Source organism: Oncorhynchus mykiss, chromosome 20, assembly GCF_013265735.2.
Source record: "Oncorhynchus mykiss isolate Arlee chromosome 20, USDA_OmykA_1.1, whole genome shotgun sequence".
Classification (NCBI taxonomy): Eukaryota; Metazoa; Chordata; class Actinopteri; order Salmoniformes; family Salmonidae; genus Oncorhynchus; species Oncorhynchus mykiss.
Genome location: NC_048584.1, coordinates 23,890,804 through 23,905,867, shown reverse-complemented (window position 1 = coordinate 23,905,867; position 15,064 = coordinate 23,890,804). Strand labels below are relative to the sequence as shown.

The window sequence follows — 15,064 nt, the reverse complement described above, 5'->3', positions numbered from 1 at the left end:
AATTTTATCGTATGGACATATTCAGACAACCAATGAGTAAATGACTCAGCCGGTGATTTTACCTTTTATTGCTTAAACTGCCATCTGGAACAATCTATACCAAAAGGATAAATGTCTTTGCACATACAGGAAGTCAAACCGAGTACAGTCATTGGGTAGAATATAAAAAGAATGGTCCTCAGATGACCTGCAGCTCTCAGAGCCTGCTGCAGGCCGCACAAACTTGCTGAAGGGCTAGCAGGAGTGCCTACGCCCAGGTTACATAAGCTAAGGCAAACTGGGTCAATTGCAGTGTGCCTACTAGTTAGTAGTAATCTTGTGGTGATGTGTTTTACCACGTCAGTACTTCTATGTGACAGAAGAAACACAAGCAAATCATTGGTGGGAGTTTGAACAGGCAGCAAATAGACGACTGCAAAACGCCACAACATCAACGGGAATCTGAAAGCACGACAAAAGTTTTGGACCAAGTGGGCAACACTGCAATCGACTCAGGATCATGTTGATTGGTTTGGACATACAAACAAACGGTTACACAAGTCAATCCATCCATCCAATCAGCCATACTGTTTTGTACACAAGATTTCGATTGGAAACATGACAGAGCCTAAACAAGGAGAACACCTCAGAAAGGGATAATAGCATTACCGTATGTAAAGGTACTTTCTGTAAGAAGGGGGTGAGGGGCAAGCTGTGGGGCAGGAGTGCAAAGGAATACAACCTTGAGACTATATATTTCTGCAGGAGTTAAAGAGAAAAAAAAAATGCTAAATGCATTTGTCAGAATTATATTGCATTCTTAAGATTGAAGGGGTGAAACTGTTTGACCAACACAGGGAATACCAGTTTGAGAATACACTTTCATTCACACCATCTCATCACCTTACATTATGCTGTAGGTGAGCATAAAGTAGATCACAGATTGCTTCAAAAACACATTCAAATAATTATCACAAAGCTTTAACAGCCAAGCCGCTTTAAAATAAATATATCATCTTAAAACGCAAGACAATTTAATCTGATGTCTGAGTCACCAGTCACTGGGATTATTTTGGCTTGTTTAACTTCAGCGCTCAAATACATAAATAATTGAAAGCCTTAAACCCATAAAACAATCTACAATTTGGAGACTTAAAATGCTAATTATTTTAAAGCCCTTTCGCCTACTTTTAATAGGTTAACCCATGACATTTTTCACAATACAACTACATACTGTTTTGTCAGCTGACAAGAAGCATTTATTTACGCTGTGGCACTGAACACCTAAAATAGAATTTATGGAAAAATAAGCATTTACAAAAAGACATTTAAAACGTACTTAAGATTACCATCACTCCAAACCATAGCGTAACATTAGTTTGTTCAGTCAATAAAGATAATAATACCTTTAATAATAATGTAATAACTATAGAATAATTCTGTTTAAAGAATTTTAGTGATGAAATTATTTGGTGTATACTGAAAAATTATGAATACTGAAATACACTAATACTCCATGTTTTCCCCCCCATTGTAGCCAATAATGTACCAACCAAACAGAGGTGAGTGTTAACATGGTGATAGATACTTCCTGTTTTGAGTTCCACTGTTTCGGACTATAGAATAAGAATCTTCTATGGGTTCCGAGTTGTGAAAAGAATTATCAACATTTGGCTCTAGTTTGATAGCTGTACAACAGAAAACTTTCTGGTTGCATTAAGTTGTACAAACGCTCTCAAACTAGATAAAACAATAGTGAATTAGATTGATGGCACAATCAATTGAAACAATATGAGAAATGTAAAAAAATACATTTGATTTAATGTAGCAATGGAGGATAAACAGGAGATCATAACATGAAAGCTACATAAGAAATTAGATGGAATCCTTATGCTTCCAGCATTCTTTTCATTCTGAAAGGAAAAATTTGATAATTTTGTGAGAATGCCAAACTTGACACTTTTATATGGAACCAAAATATCTGCATAATATTCATCATGGATCCTTACTTCACCATGTTTGATTGTCCCATCTTATCACTGGCCTGTCCTAACCTCGGCCAATCCCCTACTAATCACCGTTCGTGTTTAAATTAAGAGTAAAAAATATATATATAAATATCAGTGAATGCAGTGAAGGCATACTGTTTTAAGCTGGTATATGTAACAAACGGTAACATAACTGTTCCTGTATGGGTGACTAGGATGGCTAGCTGATGGGTAGCATAAAATGAATATGAGTTTTTTTTAAAAGCTGAAGCAAACGGATGACCAAATTAATTGACATTGAAGTAAAATTGCATTGGTGGACCCTGGGTCTAAAAGAGGGGGGGTTATATAGGGGATTAGGGGTTACAGGGGTTTAGGGGATTAGGGGTTACAGGGGAGGGGAAACCCCTCAGACAGACAGTGAAACAAAGCTGTTGTACTGTTGGATGTTGCGTTTGAGAATGTCCGAGCAGGGTCCTAGGACGCGTTCGAACCGTGGTCGGTCCAGCTTCACACACTTCAGAGGACCGCGGGCGACCACAGTGGCAGCACGGGGACGGTTCATCAGCAGGGCAATCTCACCTGGACGAACGGAGTACATGGTCAGTACAAAACAGGCTTCACAAATTGGCTTAATTTCTGCTAATATAACATCGAAATATGTAAGAGGCTTGTCAAATCAGGTGAGAGCCTTGTGCTTTTCTCATCATATCACCTTAAAAATGTGAGATTCAGGCTTATATAGTGCATATACAAACAAATGAAGAAAGAAAGTTGATGAGAAGAGAGGGAGAGCTGGAGCCTGAGCAGGTTCTTCTTACCAAAGTAGTCAGAAGGTTGTAATCTCCCAACCTCCACAAACTCCTCGTTCTCAGAGCGACGCTGCAACACAGCTGCAGAGCCCTACAGAAAACGAACATCAGGGTAGTGTTCAGTAGGGAGAACTGAAACAAACTAAATGAAAGCCTAGAGTGAAGTACATACCTCCAGTATGATGAAGAACTCGTCGCCAGGCTCTCCCTGCACCACGATCTTCTGTCCGTCATCAAACTGCACCGGCTCCAGAGAATCAGCCACCGTCAGACGCTCCCATTTGTCCAGAGACTCTAAGGGGATGGAATCACAAGACAGGGACATAAGTGACATCACAATAAAGAAACCACACACTGTACAGTACACCTAGGTGGTGGGCGAATAGTCTTGAAAGCCACTGTATGCATGTGGCTATAATCAGGGCCTAAAATTAACATCCACCAACTGCTAAATGGAGGGTAGATTTTGGCATTGGTGGGTAAGATGTCTATTTCACTAATCACGTTGCCGGGTGGTCAGTCCTCCACAATGCAAGCATTTCACTTGCATTTGTGAATAAAAATGGTCAAGTATGATCACATTTATAGTCAAATGCTGCAGTAGCTGTTATCAAAGTATTTCTGCCATGTTTCATAGATGGGGAAAATAACTACAAAAAGTAAAAGTACTATGAATCCTATATAGCCTATCCCACCTCGCGCTGCAACACTGCCTGGCTGGGGGCTGTAAGCACATGAAGAGCTGAGTCAAATATTCATTTTTAGAAGCGCAGGCATAAAAGTTGGTCTAATTTACTTGAAACGAAAGTCTACTGAAGTGAGACTTTGTCATTGTGTTTCTTGGCTATTTACATAGTTTTGTTCACAAGTTGTTTTTCCAATGTTTGAGTTTCAACTGCTAGGGAAGAGAAGATAACGTTATTATCTGTCAGACTCAATCTCACAGGCACAAACATGACTGGAGTTGCATTACCACGGTAACATCCTGCCTTTTTGTGTCATCTAATATTTTGGTTAAAAGACTCAGGTCGCAAACAATTTTATGAAACAAATACCACATTTCTTTGTAATGTTGTAATGTTTCTAAAATAATACATGTATTATTTTAGAAACATTACAAAGCATGCTCATCTGTTTTTTTGTGTGTAACTTTAGCAGAAAATGATATATTTTGGCTGGTAAAAAATCTGAGTGAAAGTTAGATTAAAAAATGTTTTTAAAAATTATTGGGTATGATGCTACAAGCTTGGCACACCTGTATTTGGGGAGTTTCTTCCATTCTTCTCTGCAGATCTTCTCAAACTCCGTTCTGTTGGATGGGGAGCGTCGCTGCACAGCTATTTTCAGGTTTTTCCAGAGATTTTCGAATCGGGTTCAAATCCGGGCTCTGGTTGGACCACTCAAGGACATTCAGAGACCTGTCCGAAGACAACGCAGGAGTGGCTTGGCTGTGTGCTTAGGGTCGTTGTCCTGTTGGAAGTTGAACCGTCACCCCAGTCCGAGTGCTTTTTCCATCAAGGAGCTCTCTGTACTTTGCTCCGTTCATCTTTGCCTCGATCTTGACTAGTCTTCCAGTCCCTGTTGTTGAAAAACATCCCCACATCATGATACTGCCACCACATGCTTCACCGTAGAGATGGTGCCAGGTTTCCTCCAGATGCGATGCTTGGCATTCAGGTCAAAGAGTTCAATCTTGGTTTCATCAGACCAGAGAATCTTGTTTCTCATGGTCTGAAAGTCCTTTAGGTGCCTTTGGCAAACTCCAAGTGGACTTTCATGTGCCTTTTACTGAGGAGTGGCTTCTGTCTGGCCACTCTACCATAAAGGCCTGATTGGTGGAGTGCTGCAAAGATGGGAGAACCTTCCAGAAGGACAACCATCTCCACAGAGGAACTCTGGAGCTCTGTCAGAGTGGCCATCAGGTTTTTGGTCACCTCCCTGACCAAGGCCCTTGTCCCGCGATTGCTCGGTTTGGCCGGGTGGCCAGCTCTAGGAAGAGTCTTGGTGGTTCCAAACTTCTTCCATTTAAGAATGATGGAAGACAATGTGTTCTTGGGGACCTTCAATGTTGCAGAATTTGTTGGTACCCTTCCCCAGATCCGTGCCTAGACACAATCCTCTCTCGGAGCTCTACGGACTATTCCGTTGACCCCATGGCTTAGTTTTTGCTCTGACATGCACTGTCAACTGTGGGATCTTATATAAACAGGTGTGTACCTTTCCAAATCATATCCAATCAACTGAATTTACAGGTGGACTCAAATCAAGTTGTAGAAACATCTCAAGGATGATAAATGGAAACAGGATGCACCGGAGTTCAATTTCACATCTCATAGCAAAGGGTCTGAATACTTATGTAAATATCAGTTTTTTTATTTTTAATAAATTTGCTAAAATTTCTAAAAACCTGTTTTCACATTGTCATTATGGGCTATTGTGTGTAGACAATTTTAGAATAAGGCTGTAACATAACACAATGTTGAAAGTCAAGGTGTCTGAATGCACTGTACATGCCAGTGGCTGGTGGACCATTTTTTTTAACAGTGGCTATTATTATTATTATTATTATTATTATGAGCAGAAATGTCAAAAAGCTAAATAAACAGTGAACCTTACCTAAGATGGAAACTTTGCTGAGGAACTCCTCGTACATCTTCCTCTTCCTCAAAGTGCTTCCCTGCAAAGAATAACAACAAGTCATAATGTTTATTCCTGAGTTCTGACAATTGTTGTAAACCTTCAAACATCATGCATAAACTGGTCATACGGCTAACCTTTTGTAGTTGTCTGTATTTTCAATTCGTAAAATCCAGCAGTTATAAAAATACAATTTAAAAATCGCAGCAATTCTACATGTCCCTACTCATCGTTAATCACTCCAAATGTAAACCAAAGCATGTCAGTCAGGTGAAGTGTCAGAGCAGAGCAGGGCGAGGCTCACCATGAGTATCCTCCTGTAGCTGTCTCTGTCGATGCCCCACAGTTTGACGTTGCTCTTGGCTCGGACAGTGGCAGCCCTGGGGGTGCCGTAGATCAGGGCCAACTCTCCGAAGCTGCCCCCCTCCCCGATACTGGTCACACACTCGTTGTTCACATACACCTGGCAGGAAGGGGGAGAAGAGTATTTAGACATTAAGATCGGGTAACGTCGGCATGTTACTGTCTCTATAAGATGTTGTTCACTGCCTATGTGTAAGTTGTTTCTTGTATTATATAGAAATAATGTGACGTAGCCATATAATTAGAATGCTAGATCTATGAGAGGAGGCATCGCTAAGGTAACAGATAATAGGGATCTGAATAGCAAAGTAACATATGACAACAAAAAAAACAGTCTAAAAAGACAGTTGCAAAAATAAGCCTGTCACATTCAGGAGGGAAAAAAAACAAGGCAAGCTTTCAACTTGGGGGCCTGTTTTCTATCAAACTGGAATGCTTGTGTGAGAATGTTGGTTTATTAATACAAGTCATTGTGCAAAAAAATGTGTGTGTTCCTAAAATACATCAAGAGACTTACATCCGTCTCTCCTTGGTCGATGACGTAGAAATTATCTCCCTCATCACCTGAGAGAGAAGGAAGACATTGTTCATCTTTTCTCTGGAATAAAAAGACACTTCAGGTCTACTTGAATTTCCACTGAATCTAAAGGACAATGAGAACCTACTGTACCTTGCATAATAACAGTCTCTCCAGCGATGTAGGTAACTGAAAACATGGCGTCAAAGATGTCGCTGTGAATAAAGATTGTGTTTGTAAAGTTTCAGGTTTGTGTCATGATCAGTGGGACTGATCTAAACTCACATTGACAACCAATCATTACAGACAAATCAAGGAAAATTAACAACAAAGCCTGTTAACAACATACCTCCTCTCGTTGTCATCCAAGTGAGAGAAAAGCACATTCTTTTCGATAGCTTTAGCTAGGGCAGCCATTGTTTTGTAGTCTTTAGGAATGACCTTGAAAACAAAAACCCTCCATGTTTAAGCAAATCACCCTAAGTATTCACAAAATCTCCAGCCAGCCTATAGATATGACTATAAGTAGAGAATATTGTTTTGTGGGCTGGTCTAAATGACTGCATTTTGTCAGATGCTTTGTTGCTTTAGTAGAGCCATGCGTTTCAAGATGATGTAAGTTTTTATGTGTGCAGTTGTGTGATGTATGCGTACGGTATGTTGTATGAGTGTGTGTGCATCCTCACCTTTCTGACATAGGATGCAGCGTCCTCCTCTGTGTAGACCTCAGCACTGATGGCTCCTCTCCGCCGGCGACCCTTGACAACAGGGTTCATGGGAGGAGATACCTCCTCATCCCGGGAGTCAGAACGGCTGCTGGCCTTCTGCTGGTTCAGGATTTGCTTGGCCTCCTCCTGCATGGTTCACAGCTCAGAGGTCACACACAGCCAATCAGCTGCCAGGGCAAGACTTTACAATGTAAAGGCACTACAATTATAAAACTAGTTTCATGTAAGGCCATGGGCCTGGAGGCACACAGCTGGATGAAGCACACAGCTGGATGATGCCCACAGTTGGACACACACTACACACTACCCGCCCAGACTCACCTTCTCCAGCCTCTCGAAGTACTCTCTGAGGAAGGCCATGGGTCTGTCAGGCCTAGAGGTACACAGCTGGACGATGCAGTCCTTCAGCAGCTGCTGGATGTTGTGTTTCTGCACGTACAGCTCACACTCCCTCAGACTCCTCTCCTCCTCGCTGCTCGTACTGCCCGACGCCATCACAATTGAAGACGCGCTACTGCTCTGCTACGACCTGGTGAACTGGCGAATTCTGGCCTCGAAACTAGAGATTGAGGGAGACAACTTGGATTGCTTCTATAACGCGTACTTATATTACGCGTATATATATATATATATATATATATATATATATATTTTTTTTTTAAATAGCCACAATCTTCTTCTAATGTGGTTGTTATAGTCTTATAACATCTGATAACTGGCTAAAATGCAGATGTAAGAGAGAGGAAGAAAGGGAGGGACTAATTGGAAGGGATTAGAGGAAGGGAGGGAGAGTGTGAGACAGAAAGAAAAAGAGATAGGCATTTCAGGGATGCTTGAGGGTAACTTGGTCATATGATGTGATTAAGTCTTAAGTGGTGGTAAACAGATAGACCCAAACAACAAAACAAACTGTATCCTTGTTTGATGGGAGAAGAAAGGTTACATTTCTTATCAGTTTCATCATGCTGAGGTCTGGATTACTGTATATCATATGCCATTTAAATAGAACCATGTCATTACTAATCTGTCAAAGTAGATTTAGATTTATAATATTGACAAAAAAAATGGAGCCAGTAGCAAGTATGACATGCTGCTTTACTACAAACGAGAGGATCTGGTGCATTGGTCACGTTAGTGTACAATGCAACCCTTTGGTGGTGTACCTAAGTACAGATCATGAAGAGTCAAATGATAGAAACAACCATTTACATCAAGTATCAATAAAATAAATAGTTAACCGAGCTACTGCTGATTAGGATTTCAGACAGTTCTTGAACGTCCTGCTATCTATCAATGCTTTTTGCTCTGGCGTTTTCAATACTGCCCATGAATTGTCTCCTGGAATAATATGACAGATCCCCCACCAAAAAGAAAAACATTCAAAATGACCTTGCTTTCAAAACGTTGACTGGAGCAGTAACGTTACAACTTCGTTAAATTAGAAGGCAAACTATGGTTGGCTACCAACAAACATGGAAAACAAGATACATTTCGGTGGCATCAATGCTAGCTAGCCAGGCAACTCTGATAATATAGCTGTTAAAGATACAACGCTACGTTAGCTAGGAGCATAAGAGATGACAGCAACCAATACCTAACTGCCCTGGCCTATAATACTCTACCGTTAGCCATCTAACGTTACTATAGTTAGTACGCATCAGATGGCTGTTTGATCGCACCTTACTGGTACGTTAGCTAACTTAAATAAACATAATCATGACGAAGCTAGCTTGCTAAAACTGTATTGATGGATATCAAATCTATCAACCAGCTAGGTAGCTAGAAACCTAGTTGGCATTTTGGCCTGCAAAGCCAGTCAATCCAGAGATACTTCAGTTCTGGCCAGTCTTGCCAATGACGCCATCTTGAGCTCTATCATAAACAAATACAAGGCGGAGGCTACATATCCCGCGATCGCAATGGCATCAATTTCAAACTATGTGGCGCAATACTTACAAGAATCCGCAAATTATTGGCGAGCCCTTTGACACTAACTCGGATTTGGATGTTATTTCCACAAGCTCACCAAATATCTCCCTTCGATTTTTCCAAAAACTTGGACCGCTGCCCCACCGGATATGGGTTTAGAACCAATCACGAGCCGTCATTGACGTCAATTCGCCTCAATCTGACACGTGAGCCGTAACCCTTGGCAACATTAAAGGGGAACGCATGGAAATCATGACGTCAATGGGAAATCAATAGCAGATATAAGGACCTGATAGCCTCATATTAATTTCCCATGAACGGTGGAGCGTCCTCTATTCAAATAGTACTGTAATGAAACAGACAGGGAGCAGGTCTCGAACCCTCGGACCTTCTAGCCCGAGGTCCGGCGCGCTATCGACTGTGCCGCAAAAGCATGCTCCGGCGGCAGGGTCGATTTCCGCGCTTATAAACAGAGGGTCGTTACAGTACTCGATGCATGAATATTTTGGGAGGATATTGTTGTTTTATGAAGATAAATGTTCTGCACATTGTGCTTCAGCAGTTTAACCTTAATATAAATAGATGGCTGATTGCAGTGCCATTGGATTAGATTATGTTTAATGACTGATCAGCCAAGGAATATGTAAAATGCAGTGTTGTACAGATGTAGGATCTTAATTAGAGCCAGTTTGCTACAGCAGTAAAATAATCCTGGAGCAACAGGAAATGTTAATTATTCAGTGGATTATAATTCAAGTGCATTTTTGTAGGGGTCGACAGACACCCTTTCGTTAGGGCACATCAAGTCTGACATTTCAAAGTGGAAATTACAAACTTTAGAAGCCTTTTTAAAACTCAAATACACTACAAATGTGCATTTCCTGCATAGCAGGAAAAATCTCTGCAACAAAACAGTGATCAATTTAAGTAAAATCCTATATATGTATGTATTGCTTTTGTGCAAACTCTGCAAAACTTCACAGAGAGATGTAGCAAAGATGCGGTCAGCAAAACACTTGATGGGTCCATCCAATCAAAACAATCAAAACAATTCCTCGTGCCCGAAGAAGGTAAAGTGAACCAATCGCAATCGTGTAATGGGCGGTGCTCTCTGCACTGTTTTCTTGTAAACCAATCAGATACAAGCTATGAAAAGGTCGGCCAATCTGAGTGATGCAGAGGTAATGTTCTAACCAGCCAATAGAAAACGAGGCAAAAGTCACGGATACAGCCCTCAGCGGGTTTTGTTTCACTTGTCGGTCTCCTGTTAACTACTGATGTTAAGGATAAAAACAGAGCAATACAAGGGCCTTCCTCAAAAAGTAAAAAACAATAACAGGGAATTATAGTTTCAGGATTCAAACCAACTGTTTTTAATTTGTATAGCATTTATTACATTGTATTAACTCATCTCTAGCGCATACGTGTGTAGAGGAGCTGGGTTACAGAGTGATCGATCAGGACCCAGCTCTCCAAACTAGGGCAGTGGAGCTGGAGAATAACCGTGGACGAGATGGAGGACCGGGAGACCTTCGACGGTCCAGGAGGGCCTCAAGACTTGATCAGCTCCTCGTTCAACCAGGACACCACGTAATCTAGCGGATTCTCCTTGTCATACTGCTAGATATATTCTAATTGCATAATCTAGGGCCGAAGTAAATCCTTATGCTTCCAGCTATAATATGGTCTGTAGCAGAAATATGTTAGTGTGTGAATTGTATCTTCCAACCTCACCCACTTGTGCAATTTGTTTATCGCTGTTAATCCAATTGTCCCATGGTGTCTCTTCAACACTGTTCCTAAAATATAGGTTACTAGCTTGTGAAGTAGGCCACCACACTACGAAGGCCTATTGATAGCCAGAGAAAAGTAGCCAATCTAGATTTGACCTACAGTGGAGATACTGGTCAGCAGACTACACACTAAAAACACATGGTTCTATATAATGCCAAATCAGGGTTATTTGCCTTCTAACATATCCACCTCATTCTCGAACGCTTTTAAAACACGGAAGCCAAACGCGGAAACTATGGATACAACTCCACGCTCGTGCATTATCATAATTAATATGTGCGCCATTAGAAAGGGGATAAGGGATTTCAGAATCACTTAAAATAAGGGCTGTGTTTCCTGTAGACTTACCCTGGCGTGACGTTTTGATAACCATGTAAATCTCTCTCGGATAAGGTGATTTATCAATATATTAGTCTGTATTTACTCTCAGATTCGAAAATGCTAATTAGCATCAAAAGAGACATCATGCAAAACTACAAATCCATGTAAGCTCCTGCACGTCATCTCTAGTTGACACTTTTGCTAACATGTATTTTGTCAATTTAAAACTTGCACGAGACAGTTCACAGAATTTTCCATGTAAAGAAATGTAATCAATGTATTGATTAATACATTAGCTAACATATTAGATAGTTAATCCAGAGATTCTTACCTTGGTCTCGATTCGGCAGTCTTGTTGTCCAGATCATCATGGCATTTTTAGTTCTTTATGATAGCCACATTAGCAGCTAATCAGCATTTAATGTTTTTTTTTATGGGGGGGCAATATCATGCAATCTTGATAAAAGTCACCTTGCCCTGGAGAGATTTACGTGGTTATCAAAATGTCAAGCCAGGGTAAGCCTACGCGAAACACAGCCCTTATTTTAAGTGTTTATAAAATACCCTATGGGGAAAAATGAATGGTGGAAAAACGATTGGAACCATTTCCCTATTTGACTGCTATGTTTTATGGGCATTATGACTCTTACTGTGGTACTCTTTTATGCTGTAATTTACTTGAATGGAGACGCCTGTTCTATTCATTCTTATTTCAATTTTAGAGCCGTACAAGTTTTTTACGTTTTGGTTTAATAGCCATATTATATAATAAAAATTCCACAGTTTTTATTATGTTTATTAACAAGTTGAATTAGGTGTGCTAGCTGTGGAACTGCTGGGGGTCCCTGGGGAGAGAATTGAGAACTACTGACTTAGTCAACTGTTCATAAAACATGGTCACTGGCCTAAGTCATACACTGTATAACATATGATAGCATAACACAACATTTTAGATAAACTGCAATGACACTCACTCACGGTTGCACAGAAATATCTGTGAGCAAACCAAGCCCCAAAAGATTCAAATTAGCTGCCATCCCTACATTTTAATTATCACAAAAAAAAGAAATAAACTTTTTTTGGACAGCAAATAACTATTGAAGGGCTCAAAGGGTTCTTTGGGTCAGTATGGTTTCACATAGAACCATCACTCTTCGCCAAGAACACTTGAGGAACCCACATTTTTTGTGTGTATTGTGCAAGTCTGGTATTTGTCTCAGATGAGGACATATGCAATGGGTTTTGGAACTGTCAATTACTTAGGCTATCACAACTGCATGCATGGGGCGGTTGGATGTATTGGATTATGGCAACATTAGTGTGAGTGAGAACGGAGCATCCAGACATTGTTGATCTACAGGTCAATTACAGGTGTAATAGCAGCTTTTTGGCTGGGGTCTGGTGTCATAAACAATCCAGGTGGTCAAACAGACACATTGATATTAACTCTCTCCCATTTTCAATCATTCTCAGCAGTTAGGCTATTTGTTGCCTGGCTGGGCAAGCCTATATCCCACTGAACCACACACCTGATCAACTCTGGGTAGCGGTTGCCTTCAGGCACACATCTAGGATCAGCTCACCCTCCCGATAGTGTAACCTAAACCATAAGGGAGGAAAACATTAAACTAATCTTAAATCAGTGTCTATTCTAGAATGAATATCCTATATCATCCTACTCCATCCTATTCCATCTGTTGACAGATGCCTGCCCCTCCTTTTCTCTACACAGTATTTCTGTGTATGCCCATAGATAGTGTGCTTGATTATCAGTGCTGTTTGAAGTGCTTAGGGCGATCACATCCTTTCGCAACAGCGAATGGGGATCCTAAAAAAAAATATAATAATAATACATGACCTGATTCAACTCTTGTTGTGTTGGCTATACAGCACACTGTATCCTTAATTTCCCCATGACTGCTATATATAGCTCACTGGGTAGTGAGGCATTGCACGTATTGCCTACACTTCCCGGTTAGCCGAGTGTGTGTATGACTGTCCTTAGAAAACAACATCCTCTGCCTTCAGTGGTACAATCAGCCTTGGTCCAGTCAGCCTTTCCACTCATAAACATTGTGTCATCTCATTTTTTATTGTATGGTTTTTCTGTTATATGTGCATTTATCTCCGTAGCTTAAGACCCCTATGGTATATGATTTACATAGATTATGGCACCACAAATTAACATCTACAGTACCAGTCAAAAGTTTGGACACCTACTCATTCAAGGGTTTTTCTTTATTTTTTACTATTTTCTACATTGTAGAATAATAGTTAAGACATCAAAACTATGAAATAACACATTGAATCATGTAGTACCCAAAAAAGTGTTAAACAAATTAAAATAGATTTTAGATCCTTCAAAGTAGCCACCCTTTTGCCTTGATGACAGCTTTTCACACTCTCTCAACCAGCTTCATGAGGAATGCTTTTCCAACAGTCTTGAAGGAGTTCCCATATATGCTAAGCACTTGTTGGCTGCTTTTCCTTCACTCTGCGGCCCAACTCATCCCAGGTCTTCTGATGCAGCACTCTATCACTATGAGCTGTTCTTGCCATACTATGGACTTGGTCTTTTACCAAATAGGGCTATCTTTTGTATACCACCCCTTCCTTGTCACAACACAAAGGATTGGCTTAAATGCATTAAGAAGGAAAGAAATTCCACAAATTAACAAGGCACACCTGTTAATTGAAATGCATTCCAGGTGACTATCTCATGAAGCTGTTTGAGAGAATGCCAAGAGTGTGCAAAGCTGTCAAGGCAAAGGGTGGCTACTTTAGTTTGGGAAACTCTGATAAAGAGTAAACACATAGTGGGTGCCATCATGGATGTGTAATAACAGTTGGGTCTCTTTGTGTCTCAGGTCTCTATCAGTGGGCACTAAGTCAGGCTACAGACTCTTCTCTGTCACCTCGGTGGACAAGATGGACTGCATCCATGAAGGAGGTGAGTGAGTTTCCTTATAGCCTGTGTGTACTGGTAGCTAGTAACTACAATGAAACACTGGCAGATGTTCACTAAACTGGTATCATAAGGACAGGGACAAAACAAGCACCTAGTAAGCTGTGGTCAGGTCAACCAGCGTGGTTGTACAGTAGTCTCTGTAACCAGAGAACAAGTTGTTCTAAGCTGACACAGTCCACCCTCTCCCACTTATGTAAACAATGGTTGTGAGTAATGTGTTACACCATAAACCTGTTCCCAGTAATGCATTCTACAAGTATTTTATCAGTGTTTCCTATCACGGTGAGAGGAAAGTGTCAGCGTATTAATGTTTTGGCTTGAGTGTCAAATAAATAAATCAAATACAATTTTGTCACTTGCGCCAAATACAGCAGGCATAGTAGACCTTACCGTGAAATGCTTACTTACATGCGCAGTTTTAAGAAAAATAAAAGTTCAGAAAATATTAAACTATGAAATGAATGTGATGGAATGTGCGCCTGCGGAGTGTGTACGTGTTTGCGTGTCTGTGCATGTGTGCTCTGTGCACATGTTTACCTGTGTGTGTGTGTGTATTCTATGCAAAGTGTTGTTTTTATATAAGCACATCTATGTGATTTAACCCTTCCCGCCCACTTTCTTCCCTCCCTTTCCCAGCGGAGTCTCCAGACGTGTACATCGTGGAGCGGTTGTTCTCCAGCAGTCTGGTGGTGGTGGTCAGTCTCTCCATGCCCCGACGTATGAACGTCTACCACTTCAAGAGAGGAACAGAGATCTGCAACTATAGCTACTCCAACAACATCCTCTCAGTCAGGCTCAACAGACAGGTAATGGCCATCGGAGGCCCCATTCCAAACCCACTCCTCACCCCAGATTGAGGCCCACCTGAGAGGGATTCCCATTCCAAACCTTATAGCTCTGCAGTAACGTTTCTCTCTCCGTCCCCTGTAGAGGATGGTAGTGTGTCTGGAGGAGTCAGTCTACATCCACAACATCAAAGACATGAAGTTGCTCAAGACGCTGCTCAACATACCACACAACCCCTCAGG

At 41.0% G+C, this 15,064-nt stretch overlaps 2 protein-coding genes across 3 annotated transcripts in view; one reads left to right on the top strand and one right to left on the bottom strand.

The window, feature by feature from the left end:
* Positions 1–52: 52 nt before the first annotated feature.
* Positions 53–11,231, bottom strand: prkar1ab (protein kinase, cAMP-dependent, regulatory, type I, alpha (tissue specific extinguisher 1) b). Of its 2 annotated transcripts, none has more exons than XM_021576203.2 (11): positions 11,096–11,231; positions 7,346–7,583; positions 6,983–7,150; positions 6,646–6,737; positions 6,450–6,511; positions 6,297–6,343; positions 5,721–5,879; positions 5,396–5,456; positions 2,952–3,073; positions 2,789–2,870; positions 53–2,549 (listed from the first exon to the last, which is right to left on the bottom strand). In XM_021576203.2, exons 2-11 carry the CDS (start codon positions 7,517–7,519, stop codon positions 2,377–2,379), a joined length of 1,140 nt encoding a protein of 379 aa, XP_021431878.1. In that variant the 5' UTR covers positions 7,520–7,583; positions 11,096–11,231; the 3' UTR covers positions 53–2,376. The 2 variants fall into 2 exon arrangements, with proteins under 2 accessions (XP_021431878.1, XP_021431877.1); XM_021576202.2 differs by lacking the exon at positions 11,096–11,231 and adding an exon at positions 8,981–9,126.
* Positions 10,166–15,064, top strand: part of LOC110499214 (WD repeat domain phosphoinositide-interacting protein 1) — an 8,439-nt gene continuing 3,540 nt past the window's right edge. Inside the window, exons 1-4 of the mRNA XM_021576201.2 lie at positions 10,166–10,543; positions 13,936–14,018; positions 14,673–14,842; positions 14,967–15,063. Of these exons, the coding sequence (XP_021431876.2) occupies positions 10,467–10,543; positions 13,936–14,018; positions 14,673–14,842; positions 14,967–15,063 (427 nt within the window). The 5' untranslated portion in view covers positions 10,166–10,466. The remainder of the gene's footprint in view (positions 10,544–13,935; positions 14,019–14,672; positions 14,843–14,966; position 15,064) is intronic.

Excerpts from the sequence above, each read along its gene's own strand:
- prkar1ab (XM_021576203.2), bottom strand. The coding sequence starts at position 7,519 with ATGGCGTCGGGCAGTACGAGCAGCGAGGAGGAGAGGAGTCTGAGGGAG. Across the intron at positions 6,344-6,449 it reads AGAGACTGTTATTATGCAAG|GTGATGAGGGAGATAATTTC; the intron begins GTACAGTAGGTT and ends CTTCTCTCTCAG. Across the intron at positions 5,457-5,720 it reads GCTACAGGAGGATACTCATG|GGAAGCACTTTGAGGAAGAG; the intron begins GTGAGCCTCGCC and ends TATTCTTTGCAG.